This window comes from Molossus molossus, unplaced genomic scaffold (assembly GCF_014108415.1).
Source record: "Molossus molossus isolate mMolMol1 unplaced genomic scaffold, mMolMol1.p scaffold_m16_p_7, whole genome shotgun sequence".
NCBI lineage: Eukaryota > Metazoa > Chordata > Mammalia > Chiroptera > Molossidae > Molossus > Molossus molossus.
Genome location: NW_023425401.1, coordinates 92535897 through 92550416, shown reverse-complemented (window position 1 = coordinate 92550416; position 14520 = coordinate 92535897). Strand labels below are relative to the sequence as shown.

General features: G+C 40.1%; 1 protein-coding gene across 3 annotated transcripts in view; it reads right to left on the bottom strand.

Moving 5' to 3' along the window:
* The window catches only part of AHCYL2 (adenosylhomocysteinase like 2), a 184555-nt gene that overhangs the window by 56825 nt on the left and 113210 nt on the right, over nucleotides 1-14520 (bottom strand). Inside the window, exon 1 of one of the 3 annotated variants that reach the window (XM_036246786.1) lies at nucleotides 4166-4405. The exons of the other annotated variants lie outside the window; for them this stretch is intronic. Within the exon in view, the coding sequence (XP_036102679.1) occupies nucleotides 4166-4222 (57 nt within the window). The 5' untranslated portion in view covers nucleotides 4223-4405. Of the gene's footprint in view, nucleotides 1-4165; nucleotides 4406-14520 lie in introns of those variants that run through there. 3 annotated transcript variants of the gene reach the window in all.

Genomic DNA, 14520 nt, shown 5'->3' with positions numbered 1-14520 from the left:
ATTAACATTCCTGTGCTTTTTGGTCAAAAGTTCTTCATCTAGAGTCTAGACTCCCCCATCCCCACCCCCAAATAAAGTAAAACGCAACATTTTATGTATGTGTATATTTTCCTGGAGAGAGGGCCCATAGTTTTCATCAGTTTTTCAAATAGGTCTCTGCTTTAAATGTCAATCCTGACCCGGAGTTATAGCCAACCTGTCTCTACATCATTTACCAGATACCACAAAGGTACCTGTCTCACTTCCAAGTAGATATGGTGCAAGCATTCTTGGAGACAGCTCTCCCTTCCAAGCCAAATGAGCTGCTGAAACAAATTTTTCACCTAGAAAAGGAATTACTTCTAGCCAAAAGAAAATCGGGTAACCAGCTGGCTGCGTCCTCAAGAAAGTCACTCAGATTTCCTATGGAAAAGTACCAAGTATACAGAGCACCTGGGTGGGAGGAGGAAATATTAAAATGTAGACTCTTAAAAAAACGTTACTGCTGATCTCCATGCAACATAGGAGGAGGTATTTCACCTACCGACAGGGACTAAAGATTTCTCAGGGGAAGTAAAAACATATTAATAAGAACAATCTTTAAAAGGATTTAGCATTTAGCAGAACTGTCTGAGCAAGCCGAAGAAAATCCTTCATACAAAAAACCAGGCGAAGAACAGAGACTCCAGCAGAAGTTTTCCAGTGACTGAGGGAATGTTAACTGAAGGTCTACCTTGTGAATTCTCGAGACTGGGGTTCTTCAAAGTTCATCCTGGCTTATTTCCCTGCCGGCAATCAGAGATGTGAGTACTATCAACTGCTGTCTGGTCTGAGTCCTATGCTTTTTTTCCTGCTATTGTTAACAAAGAGGGAGGTGTTATAATGTACCTTCTCTGCTAAATTTTCCTCCTGAAAGGTTTGAGAACCTTGTTATATTTCTTTTGGAGGCTAGGAGAGTCTCAGAGGAAGTTTCACTACATTAATATATAAACTGGAAATGAGTCAGACATTTGTTAAATCTTTCTTAAATTGAAATTTCTGCCCAACATGGGAGCTGGCTCCACAGTACTCTAACATTTCACAGGTAAGTTCTGGAAATCTATAGGCAATACACTAGAGGGTGCTCAGGGTTTTACTTTGCTGGCTGAGTGGACATCAGTGGCAACCTAATGCAGCATTTCCAAACAAGGTCAGAAATTAATGACATGCGGTATGTGAAAAAAAGCAAGAGGCTAAGTCTTTTTGCAAGGAAATATAACATGAAAAAGCTGAATTATTGAAGACAAGGCCCTCCCTACTCTTTCTTGTTAATGTTTTTTAAATCTACTGATTAAAGGTATTTTCCTAGTTTTTGAGAGAGGTGCTAAGAAATTGCTAAATAAGAGATGCTGTGTTGAAAACAGTGCTTTAAAGAATGTTTTCTAAAAGCTGGGGAGTCCTATTTTTAACTTTTTGAGGTAACACTACAGTGGCTGCACCAGTCTGCATTCCCAGCAGCAGTGTACTAGAGTCCCCTTTTCTCCACACCCTCGCTAGCACTTGTTTGATGATTTGTTGATGGTGGCCATTCTGACAGGTGTGAGGTGATACCTCATAGCTGTTTTAATTTGCATCTCTCTGATGATTAGTGATGTTGAGTATTTCTTCATATGTCTCTTGGCCATTTATGTATGTCCTTTTTGAAGAGGTATCTATTTAACCTCAAAAAATTCAAAATCGATCTGCCCCCAGTGACCCTACTTCTAGAAATACATCCTAAGAAGCCTGAAACACCAATCAGAAAGAATATATGTACCCCTATGTTCATAGCAGCACTATTTACAATAGCTAAGATCTGGAAACAACCCAAGTGTCCATCAGTAGATGAGTGGATTAAAAAGCTGTGGTACATGTACACAATGGAATACTATGCAGCTGTAAGAAAGAAAGATCTCTTATCCTTTGAGATGGCATGGTAGGACCTGGAAAATATTATGCTAAGTGAAACAAGCCAAGCAGAGAAAGACAAATATCACATGATCTCACTTATTTGTGGAATATAATGAACTAAACAAACTGCTGAACAAAATTAACCCAGAGACATAAAGGTGGGGTACAGACTGACAAGACTCAGAGGAGGGGGCATTGGGGGAGAAGAGATAAACCACAGAACTTACATGCATGTATGCATGACCAATGAACATAGACAACAAAGCTGGGGATGGGGTGGGGGAAGGAGAGGAGGGTGTCAATGGGGGAAAAATGAGAAATATCTGTAACAAAAACAAATTAATAAATAAAAAATTAATTAATTAATTAAAATAAAAAAATAAAATCTGGGGTGTTCTAAGTCATATCCCTTAAACAATAGTCACGCTAACTCCTTTAGGACAGTTTCCTTGTTCACGTAAATAAAAAGAAGGTAAGTAGGTAAGAGTTCAGCAGGAGCTCCTCTTGAGGGTGTGCTCAGCAGGTAAAACAGTGAGGACTGTTATGAGATTGAGTTACTATAAACTTTCATTGATTCTGAGTCAACACACTAATGCTCCGTGAAATTCTTCTGTAATATTCCTTTAGAGAAGTACCAAAGTTCAGTATTTTAATGTGGTTCCTTCCTACTCCAAGAAAACCATATTTCTTGCTCCCTCTTCTTGTTACTAGTGAGTGGCTGGAGATTCAGAAACAAAAACCCAGCTAGAATTATTTTAAGAATCCTTTCCATTAATTCTAAAATACTACATTATTTGAAATAAGCCTGTGGATGGGTAGGATTTCTTTTTATCACACATTTTAAAACTGAACACAAGGTTCTGAAAAAACATTAAGAATAACAGCAATAACCCCAACAAAAATGATAAACAATAGTTATAACAGTAAGAGTTGAAATGGGGGCTTTCAGGTGGGCCTTTGTTAGGCTTATTATTCAATCTCTTGATTATTTCTTTAAGTCCATAATTTCATAAACACAAAAAGGAACTTGGAATATGTTGTATATAGTCTAACCAGTTTTCCATAAGGAAATGTATGTATAAAACACAAGCCGGTACAGACTGGAAGAAATCAGGCTAAACCTAGAAGAAACCACAGTTAGGAACATAAGAATAGTGGCTATTTTTAAATCAAAAGTTGACATTGGATCCAAAATATTAGGTTTTATGTGGCAGTTGTTATCAACAAATAAGTCCTTATTACCATTTAAAAACCTCTATCAGGTACATAGAGTATTTTGAAGAACGGTGCTAAAGAAGCTATATAGTTCCTGCCTTTTAGAAATAGACATATAGAGAATATTTGGGGAAATGTTTTTACTGGAAGAGAAAAACTGGGCAGGTAGAGGAGAGATGTCTTAAATCTTTTCAGAGACTTGACAGAGCACTGTTTCTACAAATTCTGGGGTTCCCCCGCCCTCTCCTCACAACAGGCCATACTTCAAAGATATAGCAGGTTTGGTCTAAACCAGTGATTTTGACCAGTATGCTCAAGAATTTTAAAAACATGCAATACCTGACTTTTAGTCAGGGATACTGACCTCTTTTCCCTTAGATAATCAATTTTTTTTTTTTTTTTAAACGACAAGAGTCAACACAACCAACAGCTGTCCAGTGTGAATGAATCAAAATTATACCTACTTTTTTGGCAGATCGGTAACAAATACATTTTTTGGTGTGCCGCAGACTTTAAGTAATTAGTTTATGTGTGTCATGAGATGAAAATGGTTGAAAATCACTGGTCTAGACCATCACAATGAAGCAAGTATTGCAACAAGGCAAGTCCTGCTCTTTTTGCTGGTGGAGGGTCTCTTGCCTTCAGTTTGTAAAAAAACACATCTGTGAAGTACAATAAAGCGAAGTGTGCCCGTATTCTTCTTTTAAATACACATGAGAAACAAAGCATCAGCTTGTGAAGAGAATGCAAAGCAATCACAGGATAACACAACCCATGCAGTGCACCAGCAACAGGAGCCACTCCAGCCCAGCACAGCCAGGCAAGAAGCTGGCTCTGGCCAGGCAGCTCTCAGACCTTCACTTGTAATTGAGAAACAAGGGTGACCCAAGACATAGGAACTAATCAGAAATTAGAGTAATAACTTTTTCCCCAACCACAGATCTTGGTAGGAATTTCTCACAGGTGATCCCTGACATCTGAGAGAGGCGGTGGCCTCATTATCAAGAAACAGAAGGAAAAGCAAAGTGACAGAAGAACTCACCATCCACTCAGGCATGTGAAAAGCTGAGGTGCCCTCATTACCATCCCACTTCTCCATAGTGCAGGCTTGGGGAATATATGTCCTGAAGCAAAACGGAAAGCTGGTTTGGAAATGCCAAGGGTTTTCTGAGTGCCCCAAAGCAGAACCAAACCTAGTGATTCCAAAGTTCACAGCGCCTAGCAGAAGCTGCAGCCCCTTTCACAGAGACTTCCCATTCAAGTCGAGATCATCTATCAACTGCCTAACAAGTCCCTTACTGGTTAGCTTCAAAGCTTCTGCTTCTGACTCAAAATCAGAGCTGATGCAAGGTTCTGCACCCAGGCACTGAACTTCCTACAGGGCGCTCATTGTTTAATGCCACCCAAACACTCTACCCCCACCTCTCCAATGGGGACTTTCTGCAGTAAGTCAGGCTTCCTCCCTTTCCCAGCGTGTAAGTCACTTGTTAATTTTCTCCCGCCCCTCAGGACACGTCACTGGAGGTGCCGATACCAAAATCAATAAGGATCAAGGTCAAGAAGGCACTCCCATTTCTCAAGAGTTGCTTGATCTGAACAGTAAATAGGCGTTTCCTTGAAATCAAGAGTTCTTTATGGCTTTCAAGTTTAAACAGCTACGCAGAAGCTCACCATCTGCTCACACTAGGGGTCTGGCACCAAATTCAGGCCTATCTCAAGTTAAATTCTTATTGCACAGGAGATCCGAATGGAGCCAAGGAAGATCTCTTACAAAATCAGGACTTACTAAAAGTTCTAAAGAAAGTTCTGGGACTACAACTCCCCCTGCTGGCTCCCTGTGCTATGTGCATGAAGGTCTAAGGCCCTCAGCATCAATTTAGGTGCCAATTGTAAATTAGCTGCTTCCTTAGGGCTAGTCAGGAGCTAGCACAGTAGGTTTAGACTGAGGGAGACAGAGTTTCAGGTCAAGACTAGTGCTGCCTCAAAGTCCCTACCTAATGCTGGTTTTTACTCACAGGTCTGGTTTCAGGAAGAAACAGGATGCCAACACAGGAGCTGTATATACTATAACCCTTAAGGTACCTCAGAAGCAGTTTCCTCTTTATGTCCCTGCATACTTCAGAAGTTTAGAAACAAGATGAAACTAGCAGAAAGGTGACCTAACCTATTTTACCTTCTTAGTTCATTCCAATAAAAGTACCACAGATTTCAGCCCTGACTGGTTTGGCTCAGCTCAGGTTAGAGCATCAGCCTACAGACCAAAGGGTTGCAGGTTCAATCCCTAGGCTGTTTGGGAGACAACCAATTAATGTGTCTCTCTCACATCAATGCTTCACCCCCCCCCCCCCCAGCTTTTCACTCTAAAATATCAATGGAAAAATATGCTCAGATGAGGACTAACAAAAAAATAAAAATAAAAGTACCATAGATTTCAGGCACAAAAGCCGCCCAACAAGTTATGCCTGCTTTGGCCCTGGCCAGTTTGGCTCAGCAGTTAAGAGCGTCGGCCTTTGGTCCAGAGAGGCCCGGGTTCGGTTCCCGCTAAGGGCCATACCTCGGTTGCAGTTTGTCCCCGGCCCTGGTTGGGTTGTATGGGTGGCAACCACTCGGTGTGTCCCTTTCACGTCGATGTTTCTCTCTCTTTCCCTCTACTCTAGTTGAACAAAAAATGGAAAAATGTCCTTGGGTGAGGATAAAAAAAAAAAAAAAAAAAAAAAAGATATGCCTGCTTTGGTTCCCTTCAAGAATCAATTCCCATTGCAGAGGATTATTTCTCTGGAGCTGATAGCCATAATACTATAATTAGGATTACAGGTTCATTGCACTTTAGGGCCTTCACTGGTTAAGAGGATGGTCCTTTGGATATGGAGAGGAGAGGAAGGTAGCCTCTCTAGGGGAAGAGATGTTGAAGATGCCAGAGGCAGAATTCACATGACTGATCTGCAGGGCTAGACTAGAAAGTCTCTTCCTCACCCCACACCCATACCTTTCCTCTGAAGTTTGTCAGTCTGTTCCCTACTTCCATGTCTCTGGATCTATTTAATACTTATAACAATAAAGATAAAGAAAATAAACAAACAAAACAAAACAAAACAAAACAGAAGGGGACTATTGGGCCAGTGAATGCAGAGGTGTCAAAGGATTAGAGATAACAGGGCAGGTGGAGATCAGATGCAATAAGAAGTTCAGAGGTAGAAAGAAGTAAAAGAAGTTGTAGCCCAGCTAGTGTGGCTCAGTTGTTGAGCATCGACCCATGTACCAAGAGGTCGCAGGTTCAATTCCCAGTTAGGGCACATGCCCAGGTTGTGGGCCTAATCCCTAGTGGGGGGCATGCAGGAAGTGGCCAACTGATGTTCTCTCTCATCGATGTTTTTACCTCTCTCTCCCTCTCCCTTCTTTTCTCCCTCTAAAATCAATAAAGAAAAAAAAAGTTGTAGTCATAGAGGAACTATGGAGTGAAGCAATTTGAGTGATAAGATACAAAAAGTTGGTGAATGCAGGAGTGATAAGGCCCCTCTGATGTCAGGGTGTCAATTTTGATAAAGCTATAGCTCTCAGCAACCTCCAGTTATTGTCCTCGGTCTTCCTTTTAATCCAAACAATAAAATGAGAAGCTACATCTGCTGCCTAAATTTCCAATATATTTCATCTGTATTTTAAATGCAACATATCTAAAACCAAAGTGATTGCTCCATCTTTCTTTTCTCTTTCCACTACAAACAAGCTTCTTTTCCTCACTTTTCTACCTCTGTTCCCTCAGTCTCCAGATATAAAACCTCAGTCATTACTGATTTCGCCTTTATCCCTAGTCCCCAGTACAATCAATTGCCAATTACTTTTTAGCCCTCCTCCACCAAGCCTCTCATCTACCCCTCCCTGTTTATTTTTATTGCCTCCTAAAAACCCTCTATAAATCCTATCAGGATCATCCACTGACAATCCAGGCTCTACCCCAAGTAAGCTGTTACTCGCTATTTCCTGAATGTGAAGACTGCACAGGATGGCAGCAAAGAGCCCTGGCTTTGGAATGAAACAGACCTGGGTTGGAATCCTGGCTCTGCCACTTAACCTCTCTATCCCTCCTGTTTCCTACTCTGTGCAATAGGAATAATCATAGTCATCTTACAGGACTGATGCAAGGATTTTAAAAGTGTACATACATCAGGTAATAAATGGGAGCTCTTACTTATGTCATTATTATGCTGTGTCCTTTCCCACCTCAATGCCCTTTGCTCAGTCCATTTTCTCAAACTGAGATGCATTCATTCTGCTTCACTTCCATCATCTTCACTTACTCAAATTTTTCAAGGTTCAGCTCAATTGATGCCCTTGCCATGAAATCTAACCTAAAAAAGAAATCTGCCTTTCCTTTAATACTGTTCTTTGGTCACATCACTATTTTCACCCTTCCTCATATTATTTTTACTCACATGTGTCACCCCTGGTTAGACTCCATGCTCTTCAGGGGCTTAGCCAGCTTTGATTTGCCTATGGTGCCTCGCATATAGTAAGGGCTTAAGAAATTGTCAAATTTTTTATATTGTATGTATACCTTATAGCATTCTGGGGGTAAGTTGCATAATTAATATGTTTAATATATTTATGTCCATTTTATAGGATTTGGAACAGATTATATATAGTTATATTATTGTGGTGAGTCCTTGCTAGGGTTTTAATCCTTAATTACAAAATTATCTCTGCATGCACATGTAATCCACTTTCCATTGCCTTATCTGCATCAATTTTAATCCATTATGATCTGCATCATAATGAAGCTTTTAGGAACAACTGAGGGCAAAAGACTACTTTATTGCTAGAGTGAAACCCAAACCTTAAAATATTTTAAGGATCAGCAATTTACTAGATTATAGATGCTTCTATTAATGTTTTCTACAGAATCATTTATTAAATAAGTGGAAGATGACTATCCTCATGGTAGTGTTCAAACATGGAAGAAAAATGACTTTAAAGAAACCAGGATTGAGAATAGAAGAATAAGCACAAGTAAAATAAATCACTTCGGCAAACTAAACTGTCATTTAAAATATGTTTTTATTATCGATTTTAGAGAGGCAGAGGGAGAAACATCAGTATGAGAGGGTAACATGGATCGGCTGCCTCCTGAACGCCCCTACCAGGGATTGAGCCCGCACCCGGGCATGTGACTTTTCAGTGCACAGGATGACAACCAACTGAGCCACACCAGCCAGGGCCTAAATGTCATGTTAGTTGCGACATATGTTTTGTTTTTCAGTGTAGGTTTTGACTAAAATAGATTTCATTTGCAAACTGCAGCCTCACTACACCTTTCTGTAACAAAACAAAAGGGCAGCTCTTTGGTGCCATGCTGTGCAGTCTTCGCCTCTCTGAAACAAAAGTAAAAATGGTAGTGATCATAGAACTAAAGGTCTATTAACTGAGCAGGACTGTATAAGGCATAAGGTATAGGTACAAGTGCTAATTATAATCTTGTTTCCAATCTAATTTCATTTTACCACAAAATGCCTTAGAAGGTACAAGGGCAGGGGTGACCCCACAGCACATGATTATCTATAATAATCACCCTTAACATTTAGGTGAGAGGTTTGCAACTTCAAAAAAAGTTACACAAACTGCACCCACTCCTGTAGTCTCCTGCTTTACAAAAATTAACCAATGTGTGCACAGCTCGAAAGAATCACATTTCACTCCAAGAACAATTTGAAGTTCTATGTGCCCGTGGTAACTTGATGCAGTATCATCATTAATGAAGGCAAGCCAGACTTTCCAGTGAGAGTGTATGCTTGGAGCTGGAGAGGAAAGGACAAGAAGTTAATATTTCTATGGGTCAAAGTCAAGAAGAACCAGGCAGTGGTAAGGAATTGAGTAGAATGGCAGAACAGCTTTAAACAAGAAGTGATAAATCTTCAACCGAGAGAGTCATAAGGCATAGGGCAAAGAACACAAGAATGTGACCCCGTCCTCTATTCCTGGCTTGTTGCTAATGGTTTTATTAGACTTTGGCAAGTCACCTAATTACTTTCTTCTTTGGCTTCCTTACCATAAAATGAGGGGGAGTGGGTAAAAGTGGACTGGGGAAGATCAGAACTGGTTCCCTCCAGTTCTGACATTCAGTATTTATAATCCATTTAGTTTCTCTGAGGCCATAAGAAAAAGTAATAACTACTCCTTAGTCACCTAAGTTACAGCTTATTGTAGAGGCTAAGGTTCCTAAACACCTGAGTTCAAAGTTCTACCTGGTCAATTACGAAGCTGGCTGGAATTGCTGGGTCTCAAATTTCCCTTGCCCCTTCAAACTTGAAAAGCTAATGCTACCAGAACAGCGGGAATTGTTAAGTCTTTCCCCTTCCCCACAACCTAAATGTCAGGCATCCTACCTGTCAGTTCCTCAGTGATCTTAAGTCTTATACCCCACAGGTATTTTAGACTGCACATGGAGGCACCATCATTACTGGTCAAGACTACAGGCTTTAGCTGTGTATCTTTAAATAAGCTATATAACCTTTTTTCCTTACATTTATTGGGGTAACATTGGTTAATAGGATCATATAGGCTTCAGGCATAGATTTCTGATACAAGATCTGTCAGTTGTATTCTGCCCACTCTTCTGTCACCATATATTAGGCTATATAACTTTTTTTTTTTTTTCCTCACCCGAGGACATTTTTCCATTTTTTGTTCAGATAGAGCGGGAGGGAGAGAGAGGAAGAGAGAGAGAGAGAAACATCGACGTGAAGGGACACATCGAGCGGCTGCCACCCGCACGACCAACCAGGGCCAGGGACAAACTGCAACCGAGGCACATGCCCTTAGCGGAAACCGAACCCGGGTCTCTCTGTACCGCAGGCCGACGCTCTAACCGCTGAACCAAATTGGCCAGGGCTAGGCTATATAACTTTTTGAGCCTTTGTATCCTTATCTGTAAAACAAGATAATACCTTCCTCACTATGATGTTATAAAAATTAAATAATATATATAAATACATAGACAGCACTTAGCATAATGCCAGAAAGATATTTTGTGCAAAACCAGACATAGCAGAGCAGTACCAGACTGTCTAGTTTGAATCTTGACTTACCACTTACTATGTAATCTTTGATGAATTACTTAATCTCCTTTTGCCCCAGTTTTCTCATCTGTAATGAGGATATTAGGATCATCTACCCCTTCAGGGGGAACACTCTGTAAAGTACATTCTTATCTAACCACTATGCTGTACACCTGAAACTAACACAAAATAATACTGAATGTAAACTCTGGGGAAAAATTTTAATGAAAAGAAAAAGGAGAAACATCTGTTAACAAAAATAAATTAATAAAAATTGAAAAAAAATCCAAACAGAAAAAAAAGAAAAAATTTAATATATACATTTTTTCTGTATATATATTTTTAAAATATGTTTTTATTGATTTTTAGAGAGAGAGGGAGAGAGAGGTAGAAAAATGGATCCTCCGCCTCCTGCACACCCCTGCTGGGGATCGGTCCTGAAACCTGAGCATGTGCCCTGACCTGAGGGAACCAGAGACCTCTTGGTGCATGGGTCAATGCACAACCAACTGAGCTACACCAGCTGGGCAAAACATTTAATATATTTTAATAATGTAAATAATATCTAATTACATTAAGAAAAAGTATTAAAAAAAAAAAAAGAATATCTACCCTTATAGGACTGTTGAGAGGATCAAATAAATTAATATATTTAAAGCACTTAACCAGTGCTTGGAACATGTTAGTGCTATTTAAAGCGTACTATTACTGCGGTTGCTCCCTTAGGCCCTAAGCTGTCTCAGGGTGAGTTCCTTCCTATGATCCTCCAAGGAAGGGACAATGTTTGGCTGACTAGCCCACGAGCCCAACGGGGCCTGCTCTGAGCCTGGAGCAGGCCGTGTCCCTCCCGCCTGCCCTTGGGGCCCGCTCTGCAAGACCAGAGCACCCTCCCCAAGTTCATGGCATGTGGGTGATAGGAAGGACAGGTTGCGATGTGGTGGGTCCTGCACGCCTCTGATGAGCCAGCCTATGCTAACCCGGGGTCCAGGGTGCACTTTGGAAATCCAGGAGGAGGGGAGTCCCGCAAAAAGGCAACTCGAGGGCTCCCTTGCTGGGAAGGAGGCAAAGAAAGCGGCTTATTAACAAGGTCCGAAAATATCTGTCACGTTTGGCCGCAAAAGATCGAGAGAAAGGAAGTGCGCATGTGTGAGGAGCCGATGACATAGAAGAGCATGGGGTAGACACTGAAGAATAATCCCAGATTCTCAGGGGCGGCGGCAGAACAAAAGGCAGCATTTATGACATTAACAGTGAACAGGACTATGTCAAAAACTCTAGGGGTATACTTGGTGAAAATGAATTAAGACCACACTCCCAGCTACATTTTCTCTTAGAGAAGACCAAGACAGGGTTCATATGAGAAAAGACATAAAATTTTTACCAAGAAAAAAAAGCAAGTAACTATACTCAGGAAGAACTTCAAGAAACGTAGGGTTTCTTCTGTTTGAAACTGAAAATCAGGCAAAGTTAGTATGTCAGTGTGGACTCTGTATTGGCAGCAGTGCTATTACCACTCTTGGTGATGCAGCAAAAGGGAAAAGCCAAATTTGTGTCTGAGAATTAACTATATTAGCCCATCATCTGGCTATGATTGCGTTGTGGCTGCAAATACTAACAAGGTTTCTCATGAGACCAGTCACTTTCGGCCTTTGAACTGAGTCAGTATTACCTGTATGAACTTTCAGGCAGCATTATTATTGGGCAACCTAGACAGATTCATCCTTATGTAATTGTAGCTTTTCAGTACAGGGAACCTAAAAAGATGGCAATGCCAGCTCACAAAAGCACACTTGAACTCATTGAAAATGTTCTCATCTCCCCATGGAAATTAATTATTCAAGGCTGTCTGCTATGTGGCATAACTCTTTGGTCCTCTTACAGTACAGTGGTTCCAACACAACTACTACATGAACTAGATTTTAAGTATGTAATGAAAGTGTCCTCTGAAAAAAAAGACTACTAGAAGCTGCCTTTAGAAAACAGAATTACTTGGAGCAAAAAGTCTACTGCCAAGATATGTGCTTCAATATGTATTATTTGGAACTACCAGACAAATGGGGGAAAAAACAAATAAACTAACTGAAGTCATTAATAATAAGCAACTGGCACTTATTGGATGCTTAGAAGACCAGGAGGTTTTCATTTTACTTACATCATCAGCCTTAATATCAGAAACAAATTTTGGAGATGAGCAGATAGCTCTACATGGATTACATTACTCCATCCCAGTCCGCAGGCTAAAAGACTTGAAAGTTGAAAATGGCATGTCATTTAAGGTGATACCTATTTTACCTGCCCTTAATTGTGCCCTGCTAGAAGCAAAGACATCATTTACTGAAAAAGGAATCTGTCTAAATATATCAGTAAAGCATTAATTTCAAGAATTGTACAAGATGGAGAGAGGTCCACTGACAACTTCTCAGGATGGAATGAAAGAGACTGCATTCTTTGGCAAACTGTCCAATGGTTTTGACTTGGTTCCTCCAGCTGAAAAGTGCCCTTTACAGTCTTTAAATAAGTTGAAGCCTTATTTTTCAGATCCTAGCGAGCACATTTAGGAAGTATCTACGGTGTTAAGATTTATTGGCAGAGCGTCCTCAGTCTCCTTGTATTTCAGATGGAATTTGTGATGCTGGATTTTCTTTAGTTATCACTTCAGATCCTGAATTTCTTGACTCAGAAGCAGAAGTAAGAAGAGAAACTAAAACAAAAAAGAATTCTGAAGAAATGTTTAAAGCTAGGAAGAGAACTATGGTTCCATTAAATGCAGCATCAAATCTAAGAGTTCAGTCAAAGAGAAAGGCCAGCATGCTATCTGTGGTGCAGAGTATAAGAGTGAACTTATGGCCCTGGCTGGTTTGGCTCAGTGGTTAGAGTGTCAGCCTGCGGTCCAGAGAGACCCGGATTCAGTTCCTGCTAGGGGCGCTTACCTCGGTTGCAGTTTGTCCCCGGCCCTGGTTGGTCGTGCGGGTGGCAGTCACTCAATGTGTCCCTTTCACGTCGATGTTTCTCTCTCTCTCTCCGTCTCTCTCCCTCCCACTCTATCTGAACAACAACAACAAAAAAAGAGTGAACTAATGCTATTTATTTCCCAAAAGAACTGCTGGAGCAAATAGGGGTTCAGTTCTTCCAGCAACTCTCAAATTAGGTAAAGGACAGTTTCCTCAGAAAAGAAAAAGAGGTGCTGAAGTACTGAGTACTGACGGCACAGTTTGTACAGACAACCAAATTGGAAAGGAAAAACCAAGAATCTCCTATTTCTAAAGATGTTCCAGTTGCAACGAATGCTATAAGGGCAAGAAAACAAGAGACATTTCCAGTCAAAACTGTTCTGAGGGCTAAGCCACCTGTGAAGAAATCTCCACAAAAACAGAGGGTAAATATAATAAAAGGCAATCAGAATCCCAGACTCAGAAAGCAGCTACAACCTGGTAAGAGATACTCTTCCTGTAAATTTAAATACCACATACAGAGTAATCAAGGTTACAAGACAGTGTGTTGAAATAAGAACTGTTAAAAATCTATCAATAATTCTTGCTATATTCTTTAATTCAGACAGTAACAGGACTAAGTAACTTGATTTCCTATTGTAAATAAATTAAATTGCAAAGGATTCAAATATCAGAATAGACCTACTTTCTAGTTTGCATAAAGCCTGAACATGAACTGTCTACAAGAGTTATATGTAACTGGCCTTTTTTTAAAATGACTAAATGCACAAGCAAGTAGTATCTGGCACTATTTTTCTGGACTATAATTGGTTATAAAAAGTAAGCTATAACTTTATTTGTCCAAAGGGAATTGTGAAGAGATTGTTCAAAATAGTAATACAGAATCCTGTGTTTGGTTTTAAAATGTATTACATTTATTTAAAATAAAGTAAAATGTACTATTACTATTAATAAATATAACAGGTATATCCCGCAAACACACCCAAATCCATCTTTTCTTCTTATACATGGTGAATTCATTTAATCAAACCACAGATATTTATTGGGTGCCTATCATGTGCTGGGTAGCATAGAAAGATAGTCAGTCCCTGATCTTATAGAGCTTAAAGTCTAGGGAGAAATATAGGCAATTAAATAAGTATTACAAGAAAAGTATGAAAAATGATCAGGTAAGTACAGGGTGCCATGGGAGTATATGGCAATCATACATATTGGAGTGTGGCATCAGAGAAGCTCCATTTAAGCTTAAAGGTAAAGGATGAGAAGGGGGTACCTCATGTGTACTTGTGAGAATGGGGATTGGGAAAACCTTCCAAATAGAACAGGTACCCCATAACATTTCTTGTAATCTGTCCTTTTTTTTTCTTCATACCAGCTGTCTAAAGCCTAACCATCTT